General features: G+C 34.2%; 1 protein-coding gene across 1 annotated transcript in view; it reads left to right on the forward strand.

Annotated features, from left to right (window-relative positions):
• The window catches only part of ATM (ATM serine/threonine kinase), a 53,802-nt gene that overhangs the window by 14,068 nt on the left and 27,957 nt on the right, over window positions 1-11,777 (forward strand). The window contains 11 exon segments of the mRNA XM_062487580.1: window positions 702-871; window positions 1,183-1,429; window positions 2,016-2,134; window positions 3,356-3,482; window positions 4,259-4,458; window positions 5,715-5,889; window positions 7,426-7,590; window positions 7,847-7,979; window positions 9,889-9,984; window positions 10,702-10,873; window positions 11,301-11,442. Coding sequence (XP_062343564.1) covers window positions 702-871; window positions 1,183-1,429; window positions 2,016-2,134; window positions 3,356-3,482; window positions 4,259-4,458; window positions 5,715-5,889; window positions 7,426-7,590; window positions 7,847-7,979; window positions 9,889-9,984; window positions 10,702-10,873; window positions 11,301-11,442 — 1,746 coding nt within the window.

The raw sequence follows: 11,777 nt of genomic DNA on the forward strand, positions 1-11,777 counted from the left end.
GATTGAAAGACTACAAAATGTTTTTCTCAGTATCGAAATTTGTTAAATTTTGTAAAGGTATGAATTATATAACTGAAATAATTTGTCTTTATATGTAATGACTTATACAGAAATAGTGAAATCATGAAAGGCAGTTTTAGTGCTATTCTTGAATGCTCAAAGCACAGATCTGAAATACAAATAGACTTTTATACATTGAATATTGCAGATCTTATTTTAAAAAATCATTCTACGCAGTGGAAGCAAGTTTTCTTATGTGGAAAATATGTAAAATGAATGCAGTATATTGGAAGATGGTATGTGACTTGTGGAATTCTATTTTGAAGTTCACAAGGGTGTACTGAAATGATTGCTGTTTATTCTTCAGCCTTTCATGCCAGTAATTTTTTAAGTCCATGTGTTCCTTTTATCTTTTCTTTTTATTCACTGCTTCCTGTTCTTGCATACAGTCTGTACCCTGCAAAATAGATACTGGCCCTCCTTTCTTAACTTACATGGGTTAAATGTAGTTTCTTGATTGCACTCTTCTGAGATATGGCAGTACAAATAATAAAATTACTTAGGTTAAACAGAGGCTGAGTTACACAAATATTCATTAAAAGGCTGAGGGTACAGTACACATGGTGGTGTGGTATTGTCAGTTTGCCCTAACACCAAATACTCTTTATGCTATTTTTGCAATCTTAATTCATGCATTTCAGGTTTTGAAAAAAGTGTCTGACATTTTTGGCTATAAAAGTATAGAAGACTTCATGACATCACATTTAGACTATTTGGTGATGGAGTGGCTGAAAATAAATGATAGTGGATATAGCCTGTCTGCTTTTCCTTATGTTCTTCTGAACTATACTAGCCTTGAGGAGTTTTACAGGTAAGTTTGCTATAGGATGAAATAATTATTTAGAATTTATGTACAATTATGACACAGGGTCTCAAATTGTTTAAATGTAGTAATGCACCAGGATTTTGTTGTAAGGTGATGTATTGAGAACTTTTGAAATGTGTTCCAAGCATCACATGTATTATATTTATGCAGGTAAGATTTATTTTTGTGTAGCAGTAGCTAAACAATGATTGTAAGTTTAGTTATACAGTAGAGGAATGGTATTTACTATATGATGCTCAAGATTTCTTAAGAAAAGTAATTTAAGGACATTTTGGAAATGTATTTACTACATGTAGGTCTTGTTACAAAGTTTTGGTTCCACACCTGGTGATTAAAGGTCAGTTTGAAGATGTGAAATCACTTGCCAGCAAGATTGAAAAAGACTGGAGACAAGTTCTGGCAGACTGTTTTCCAAAGTTACTTGTCAATATCCTTCCGTACTTTGCCTGTCAAAGCCATGGAAAAAGTGAAGTAGCAGAGCAAAGAGAAATGGCTTCTAAAGTCTATGACATGCTTAAGGATGAAAACTGCTTAGGAAAACAGGTATCCATTTAAAATGTATAAATTGAGTTCTATGGTGTTTAACAGACCAGAAGGAAACCTTTGTATATTATGTAAATAGTTCAAATTTATAGGTGGAAATGTAGTATTTTAATAAATTCTTGCTAGCCAAGTTTTTACCCCTATTCAATAGAAACTTTCAGGCAGAGAGTTCATAATGAAGCATAATTTTTTTTCATAATGCATTTTTACATTTACATTAATACATTTTTTTTTACCATTCATTGTACAACCCTGAGTTTCTATGTCGTATATCTGTCACATTTTCCTCTTAAAATATTTTGTTAATGCTTTATGAGGAGACATCTTCTCCAGAGGCAGACTCTATGTTTAGAACTAGTAGTAAAATAAAACTTTTTTTCCTCTGTATATTGTAGGAAAACAGATTGTTCTGCCTGTGACTGCCATAGAGAAGCCTAACCAGGCTAAATTTATGAATGAATTGTATGTCATGGATGATGGAGCAAGTGGAGAATCTAGACAAGGAAGTAGGCTTTCTTAGAAGCCAAAGAAATCATTCTGGCTGAAATACCATTTTCTAATTAAAATGCTGTTTTTCTTCTTGTAGCAAATGGACAATTTATCTCATAGTAACTTGCCAGAGATTGTGGTTGAACTGTTGATGACCTTGTATGAACCAGCTGGTACCACGGTCGAAGAAGGGTCTCAGCTAAGTAAATATATAAGGTGTGTACTTGCAGATTTTCTAAATGCTGGGTGTGTTTGTGTAACATTGTGCATTAAAATGTGCCCTTCAGGCGTAAGAAGAGGTAACCCTGACGCTGAGTGGGTTTATTGTTACTGGTAATGATATATCATAGTCACACCTTCTCAGTTAGTTACTTCTCAAGATGAGGAAGGAGAAGCTCTGTAATAGTGCAGCTAATGGAAGGAATGAACAGTGGGCAAGGGAGTGCTGTTGTGTATTGATGAGCTGGACTGTTGTGCCACTGCCAGTTGAGATAAGTTCAAATTTGGATGGACTGCCCTCTGTAAAATTGGTCAGGTTAAAGTGATTCTTTTAATGGTCTTTAAAAGTCACGGAGAGGTGAAGTGAACTGTCTCTTAGTGGTTCTTACAGTGGCAGCTCTTGTCTTTGTTAAGGAGATTGGTTAAGCATTGCCAAATAAACAAATTCCTAATGTATAGAAATAGCCTAATGCCATAACTGTCTTCATGTTTATTAGCTTTTCAGTCTTTGTTGTTGTCCTAAAATATCCGTATTTCCATAATACTTTTCCAGACTTTTATGTTCAGATACAAAGTTTTTGGAAAAACATTACATTTTGTGAAGTTCTTGAGGAAGATACCTTTATTGTAAAAATAGTAAGTTGAAAGAATCCAAAGCATTTCTCTGAAAATCTGCCAAAAGTTAAATGGCTGAGAATTTAAGAACTCTTTAGATAATTTTTTTGCAGTGAGTTTATTAACGAACTGTGGTGTCTGCTTGTAAATAGAGCTCTTCCTTTGAAGAAGAAAAACTTAGATTATGCACTTTTATTACTACCATGATGCCTTTCTTTTCTTTTTGAGGTCCCGGAAAAGTTCACTATTCTGTTTTTCCTCAACCAAATTGTTCCCACAATTACAAAATGCAGAAGATTTATCCATGAATTGTAATTAGATTTTTGTACTAAGTACTTTAGATGAGACAAATGTGTGGGGCTTTAACAATATTATCTTTCAAAAAAAAGGTTAAAAAATGTTAAGAAAGTGCAGTTTTGACAGCTACCAAGCAGCTACAGAATAAGGTCCATGTCACTTTTCTGGATGCTTTTGGTGCTTCTTGCTGAAAGCAGAAAATATTTTCTAGGAATTAATGGGTTTATTCATTAAGACTTTACTGTATTAAATACAAGTAGTTTGATTTTTAAGAATAAGAATAAAAATCTCTTTTAATTCCTTTAGGGAACTGGATCCTGCTCCTAATCCTCCTCATTTTCCATCTTATGTGATTAAGGCAACCTTGGAATATATTAGCAACTGCCATAAAAGCAAATTAAAAAGTATTGTAGCAGTTCTTTCTAAAAGCCCTGTAAGTATGTAATGATGATTTTCTTTTCCTGTAGAATGCAAAAATTTCAATTATGGGTACCCTTTAGTTAAATGAGACATTTTCATAATTTCTCTGTGAAGAAAATAAACAACCTTAGACTCTTTTCTATTCATTTGTTTGCCTTTGAAATGGAAGATGTCCTAAATTCAGGGACAGAGTTATGTGCATTATATCATAATATTACTTCATTAATTATTACACTATATGTGTAATATGTCTTATATAAGTATGTAAATTATGTAATAATGTGCATTATATAAAACATGTAAAGTAGAAAGGATTATTATAAAGATTGAGGAAATCTCTGTGTACCAGACACAGTTTAGAATGTGGCGTATTTGTCACATGTCTGAAGAATGTTCTAAAATAATTAAATTTAGTCAATTTTTACTAAATACAGCCTACAATTAAAATATAAAATTTACTTTCTTTTACTGACAGTGTGAAATCTTATACAGCCTTGCAATAAATCATAAATGTTCTGCTGTCTTCTAACTTTGTTCCTTAGAAACTTGCATTTTTCCTCTGAAAAATATGCATAGCATTTCTCATGTTGGGGGAATAAAGAACAGAAAATGAAGAGGGGTCTGTCTTATAGTCCTGTTTGGAGAATTGGTTTCTCTGTAGGTCTTTTGTTTGTTTAAAGCAATAAAAATAATGAAGATTTTTGGCCCATGTTAGGTTTTTAAGTTTTTTTCTTGATATCTGTATTGACATTTTGAGTAATTTTTTACTTACATTTTATTCATTTTTAGGATTCATTCCAGAAAATCCTTCTAGCTCTTTGTAAGCATGCATCAGATACAAAAAATATGTATAAGAAACACAGAGTTCTTACAATCTATCACTTGTTTGTTAGTCTGTTACTTAAAGAGATCAAAGACAGTTTAGGAGGAGCCTGGGCTTTTGTCCTTCGAGATGTAATTTACACCCTGATTCACCACATCAATAGCAGGTAAACAAAGTAATTATCTCTAGTTCTTCCTGTCTGAACTTCCTCGTTCCTGTAACTTTACATTCTGATATTGCTAGCAGATGTTAATTAATCTGTGAAATTAATTCTAATTTGCTAAAATTAAAAATTAAGTTGCTATTCTTTTATAATCTCAGAATTTAAACTTAGAACTCTTACTAAAATATGGAATGTTTTGTGCTAGCCTTGTGTTTAAATGCAGATTTTGTATCTGTAATAGGCTATCAGATTGTAGAAATAAGCAGGGTTAGGTGACTTTGATGACAGGGTGTTTAGGAGTTCAAAGCATGGGGAGGGAAATTCAAAATGTGGAGTTAAGTGCAAAGTAAGCATATTTTTAATAAAATATGCTCATTGAGTTATTAAGAGTATTGACATTTACATTCTCACCCCTATGTATCTGTAGCAAAGTGAGAATTGGTACACATTGTCTTAGCTCTCCTTGAGATTGAGAAAACTGGCCCATACATCAGATGGAAATTTAAATAGGATTCTTACCTTTTATGTAAGAGGACTACAGGTATTTTCTTACTTGAGCTTTAACTTTGGGTTTCCCAGACAGTTATTAGCCTATTAATCTCTGAGTTTATGTATAAATTGATTTCTTGGCCAGTTTGAATCATTTAATACCCTGAAGAGTTGAAGAGATGTGTGGATTTCAGTTATTATGGCATTACTGTTCTGCTGGATGCTGAACTGGGGCGGGGGCCACTGATCCACTGGACAGCAACGCTTCCTTGCAGAGGGACCTCAGAATTCACCTCAACAAAACCCTGAGAACCTGATCTAAATTTGAAGCTGATCCTGCTTCAGAGAGGAAGCTGGACCAGATAATCTCCTGTGTAACCTAAATTTTTTTTAAACTAATGGTAATTTTAGATAGAGGTGGATTCAGAGAGCATGTTTGCCATTTTGTTCTGCTTCTGTCAAGATTGTCCTGACAAATAATAATCTAAAACCCTTTTAGACATTTTTTTTCTCTTTGGTATATATTTTTTAACAAGATTTTATGCCATTTTCTATAGTGATCAGTCAAATTCACCGTGTTTCAGTTTGTCTGTTTCTCCTGTGCTTAGTCTTTAGAGCAAATTCATGGAGTTGATAAATTTTAAAGTTTAGAATCAATTCGTCCTGATTTTCTTTTACTTTTCCCTTATTATTCCTTGATGTATAAAATGCTGATACTTGAGACAGTGACAGTTTGTATTTCTTTAATTTCACTTTGTTTCCTCTGACAGACCCATCATAGTCAGAGACATATCCGTGCGTAGCTTTTCCCTCTGCTGTGATCTTCTTCATGATGTGTGCCACACAGCAGTTACATGTTGCAGTGATGCCCTGGAGGCCCACCTTCATGTTATTGTTGGAACCCTGATACCTCTTGCCATGGACCAGTCTCAGGTTCAGGAACAGGTAGTTTTGTGATGCTGTTTATTCCTTACCTGTTAGTTTTCCAGTTCATGTTCACTGTTCTTAAGGCTCTATCTATACTCATGTTCAGTTTTAATTAGTTTTTCCTATGCTTTGGAGATTTATATAAAAACTATTATTTTGGATGTAATACTATGCATTTAATAAATGCGATTTCAGTTCAGGTACTACTGTTTTTGCCAAATAGCACATCAAGTAGCTAAGCTGTTCCTTAAAAAACTGTGATTTAATGGGAAATATGATGAAGCCCTTTGGTGCAAGAAGGTATCTAAAAGACAAAGAGGAAATGTGTGCAGAGAATAGATGTCAGTTGTTCAGCTATTTATTTAATAAATGATCATTAAAATTAAATGTAGCACTTAGGTCTTTAAAAGGAAAGAAAGCTGTTTCTGTTGTGTGACAAGCATTGTTTCCCCTCTGGTATTGCTTTTTATGTGCTTTCTGCTGGGGGTGAAAATATGAGAGGGTTCAGAGGCTTGCAGTTAGTAGCTGTAGGTGAGAAGAGTGTGCCTGTTGCACTTCAGTCCTCATGTTGCCTTCTGGTTTAATCTGATTCCATTGTACCACAGGCATCTGCATGGTTGCACTGTAGCCCTACACTGTCCACTGACCAAGCTGAAAATAACCTGGCAATCTTGTTTCAGAGCTTCATGTCTGTGTGAACAGTTGCACATGCACATCTGCAAAGGCTACCTCTCTGGGTATCCCTGGACAAAGGAACAAAGTGGGGAGGACAGAAATTTCTCTGAATTGGAACTGATGTCAAATGTGAAACCTTCTCATATCATACTCCTGTAGGGATGCCCACCCTCTAGTGATCACTTTCCAGTTTCTTCTTTTTTACTTTTTCTTCTAGCATTGAATGGATGGTAGTTGATAATTTTCAGGTAAATACAGGTCTTCAAATAAAATCCTCATCATTTAGATTTAAAGCACCTCAAAGGTGCTTGGATTGAATATCTAGTTACATTTTTAAGAAAAGCATAAAAGAAATGTTTTTCCAAAGAAAGTATGGTACCTCTTTGGCATTTATTCAAGTTGTAGATACGTTGTTCTACAAATTCTGCCAGAATTCAGTTATTTGGGTAGTATGGTATGATATATAGGCATTTGTCTAAATTCCAAATTACCAGCATTTTAGTGAGAACAGTGAAGTCCTAATAACACCAGAACTGCTTGGGTGCAGTGTGTTGTTAAATCATCGTGAACATCATAGAGATTATATTTTCAGCATTTGAAATCAGCTTTATCAAGAAGACAGAACAAAACTACAGGCTGGGATAGTAAAAGCTTTGATTTCTGTTTGGGAGGAGGAAGAGCAAAAATGCTTTACCATTTTAGAATATATCTGTGATTTCCCCAAGCCTCTAAACATCTTACAACTTTTAACAGTGTAAATAAATTATCTTACTAGTTAATGAAACTTAGAGAAATACAAGCTTTATTACCTGAATAAGAAATATGGCTCAAAAATATTCCTCTGTCTTTTTTGGTTTTTCATTTACTTTTTATGTTCAGGTGCTAAGCTTGTTGAAGTACCTGGTGATAGATAATAAGGATAATGAAAGTCTGTACCAAGCAATCAAGTGCTTAGATCCTTTTCCTGAATACCCAGCTTTTAAAGATTTGCGAGCAACTCAGCAGAAAATAAAATACAGTAAAGGACCATATTCTCTTTTGGAGGTAATTACATTTTAAAATATATCTCAGGCATAGTGTTGTTTGTAATGCAAACTTTCCACAGGAGAATAATTTTCTAACTATAGTTTAAGTTTAAATGAGACATGTGAATTCTTTTTATTGCCAGTTTCAGCCACAGAGATACTTGTAGGTCTCCATTTTTACTTTGTATCCACATTGTGAACTTGCTGATAGCCACTTCTCTACCGGAAGCCTTTATTTGCATGCTATATGTGCTTAATACACTGTTGTTTTGCAGGAAATTAATCACTTTCTCTCAGTTGGGGTTTGTGATTCACTGCCCTTAACACGGCTCGAAGGACTGTATGATTTACGCAAAAAGTTGGAACAATATAAAGATCAGATGAAGGATCTGCTGAAAGTTTTCCAGGGTACTGATATCTGATTGTGTTGTATTTCTTTTCTACCTGGTTTTAGGTGTTTAGTGATGTACTCTATTCTAATTTGACATGGAATGTTTTCCTTTTTGTATGTTTAACAATGTAATCATATTATAATTTGACCTGTAGAGTAGATTGACAGTTATGATTCATGCAACATCAAAAATATCCGTATCAAAGTTCAATATAAATAAATAGATGAGTTATATAATATATAGTGCATTATAAATAAATAAATAATTGCAGGGCAGAGAGGATAAAATATCCTTTAAGCTTCTGATATGGGTCATGTATGACTGTGAGTGACCAGGATAATGTAGAAGTATATTGATTTGTGGTTGCTTAGTGCATTTTCTTGTACGTGAATCTCCCTACTCTTTTAAATGAAAAGAAGCTTCAGTTTTATTAAAGGCATGTTAAAAAGTAAAACTCAGAATAAATAGTAGGATTTAGTTGAATTTTGACATTTCCCAGGACTGTGTTTCAGCCCTCAGTCCAGACTCAGTTCCTTCCTAGTTTGGTTTTCAGATAATTGTGCCTGACCATTTCACTTTTCTTCTCTACATCAAGTCTTCGTCAGCTTGTGTGCATGACAGGAAGATGAAAAGAGATGGTGTGATTAATTATAAACAAGTGCAAAGTAAAATTTGGATAAGAATTGTAATGCCAGATATAAGGCCACGGTGCAAGTGCATTTTGGTCCCAAATCCTGTATATCATTCATGATTTTACAAGTAACTTTCTCTGAACAGAGTTAGTGAAAGGGCAACAAGCTTGTGTGGAGCAACTTCAATCAGAGGAGAGCCTTGTGAGATTGGAAGAGAGTTTGAATAGGAATAGATACTGGTGAATGGAATGATGAAGCATAGTAGGGAGTAGTTGCCACTTCTGTCAGAGTACAAAGAGAGATTAAATAATCTGGGAGCAGTTGTACAAGAGAAACCATGTAATTTTTTCAAAACATATTCACCATGGCACTTACTACTACTTAGTGTGTAGATTAACAACATAACTGACCTTAAAAGGAGTTGGACATACTTTATAGAGATTATTAGGTATGAAGATGTGCTCAGGCAAAACTTGAGAGGTGTTTTCTCTTGCTTTGCTGGAAATGGGCTGGCAAGCTTGATAGGGCTTTTGCCTTATAATAAAATTATTTTAAGCACTTACAAGTTTATTATCCTATGTATTCATTTTTCTATAGATGTCAACAAGCATAAAGTCTGATTCCAGGTTTTTCCTCCAATTATTACTTTTTTTTTTAATTACTGCTTTCTTGGGTTTTTTTAATTTTCCTTACACTGACAAATCATCATCTTTTATCTTAGACCATTTTGTTTGGAATGTTTATTTTTAAAAAAGACATCAGGCAGAGAGCAAATACATAAGGAAATACCCATCTTGCGAGTTTGTTATTTGGCAAAGTTAGATTGGCAACTGAAAGCTAATCAAATTCTTATAAATTCCTGGCAGAAAGCCTAATTTTGAGGTATTTTTTGGGTTCAGATTTAGAATAGAACGGTGACATTAGCTTAAGGTTTGTCAGTGGAGCCACATAGTATGACTTCACTATTTCAAATAGCGTTCTTACACCAACTTATGCTAATATTTCATGTATTTAATTATAACTTTTGCATCAAAACACTGAAAAATAATAGCATTGATGCATTCTAGTTTGGGTGATTCGTTGGCTTATTCAAATGCTCAGACATTTTTCCAAGCCATGATTAATAGGAAAAATCAGTAATTTAGCTGATGTACTGTTTAATACCATCTTGCTTCAACATTAATAATGCATATTGATATTTGTAGGTAAAAGACACTGAAGCAATGTTTTCTTCTAATAATCCTTCTAAATATACTGACATGCTTGGCATCTGTTTTTCTTTCTGAATGATAGAAAAGCCAGAAGATTCTGTAGTAGTGAAACTGGTGGTGAGCTTACTGCAGCTGTCCAAGATGGCAGTTAACCACACAGGAGAAAAAGCAGTGCTGGGTAAGTTAATTAGTCCCACAGGCAAATTATGGCTGTCACTGGAAACCCCAGACTGAAACTGTGGTTGTTCTCTGTGTTACTTCCCACTGTGCTTCCCACTTCTACACACCAACACAGAATATGAAGGGAAGAGCAGGGAAATAGATTTTGTCTTCTTTTTGATGAGCGTTTAACATCCCTTGTTAAAAAATATTTCCAAGGTCAGTTTTGTTTTGCTGTATTTTATCCTTTTTCAATAGTTGCATGTTTTAATAAAATACTTTGTCTGGAAAGCAAATGGGGGACACATTTATGCACATTTATATGTAAAATGTAGATTAATTCTTACTGAGTTTGCAGTCTACTGTTTGGGTTCACACAGGCTACTGTTTGTATTTACCATACCCTTTAGGGTTTGAAAATTAGTGATTCTGACTTTTTGCTTTTGCCAGTTTCTAGCAGAAGCAAACATAAAATACATATCTGATATAAGATGGAAAATCCAGAGCCATAGGCACTCCTAGAAAATTGAGTTTAAAAGCCTAACTGTAGTATTTATGAGTCTTAAGCTGCAAAATTTGTTCACGTGTGATTTTAATCATAAAGCTCCTTAAATGTTAATTTATAAATGTTTGCTACTTTTTATCCCATAGCAGTCTCAGTTTTAAAAATAAGGTGAGACCTTGTTTTAGTGTGCATAAGACTGCAGAAAGACTATAAAATTACATGCATTTGCAGAGGCTGTTGGAAGTTGCTTGGGAGAAATAGGTCCCATGGATTTCTCCACCACAGCTCTTCAGCGTGCTGAACATGCACTGGATTCCAGAGCAGCAGATTTACTTGAAGATAGAAAACTTCAGTGTGTCTTCATAATGTTAATTCAGATAAACACTGCTTTAACAGATAATTGGTGAGTGTACTTAGTTATTTAGTTAACTCAAAAGCAAAATAGGAGCTATTAAGTTTTGTGTTGTTCAGATCACCTCAGAGTAACTCTCTGAAAGTATTAGAAGGGTTGGACTTCTTAGTGTCCAGCCATGTGCTTCTCCAAGGCTCAGATTATTTACCCAGTCAATCTTAAATGTTTCCTAGAAATTCTAGGAAAATTAGTAGCAGGATGTAAGTTAGGTAGTAGGATACAAGCCAGAGAGTCTCCTCTGTGCTGTAGAGGATAGCAGTGCTGTGGAGTGAATACTCAGGCTTTGTTTTATAATAAAATATGCAATGGCACCATTGATTGTGGAATTACTCATCTTGTGTACTTACAAAGGTGATTTTGAAAATCAAATATCTGAGTGAAATTAATAATAGCAATGTTGTGTACGTTCTTTTTTCAGTATTGACGTTAGAGCTGCTGCTGTTTCCTGTTTGAAAAACATATTAGCCACCGAGTCTGGCAATGAATTTTGGGAAGTTTATAAAAGTAAAGCTGATCCCATGTTACTCTATCTACAGCCTTTCAGAACATCTAGGAAAAAGGTACTTCTCATAAACCTTATATACATGGCATAGGTAGTAGAGGAAAAAGGAATACATATCTTTTTTTAAAAAGTGAATTTGAAAATATGATTGAGATAGGCTTTGATAAATGACAGATTTGGTGTCAATATTGCTATTGTACTTCTGTTTCTTGCTTCTCTTTCACAAGTTGTAGCTTTCCCTTCACATAGGAAATTACTAATTTGACGTTAGAAATCTCTGCACTTTCATATGGACAGATTTTTGATTTCATAATCAATAATGTGATACATTCTTTCTCAGCATTCCAGTGTTACTTGATGCAAAAAATTGTGGAAAATAAGCCAGGAAAAAGT

The sequence above is a fragment of the Cinclus cinclus genome, chromosome 2 (genome assembly GCF_963662255.1).
Source record: "Cinclus cinclus chromosome 2, bCinCin1.1, whole genome shotgun sequence".
Lineage (NCBI taxonomy): Eukaryota > Metazoa > Chordata > Aves > Passeriformes > Cinclidae > Cinclus > Cinclus cinclus.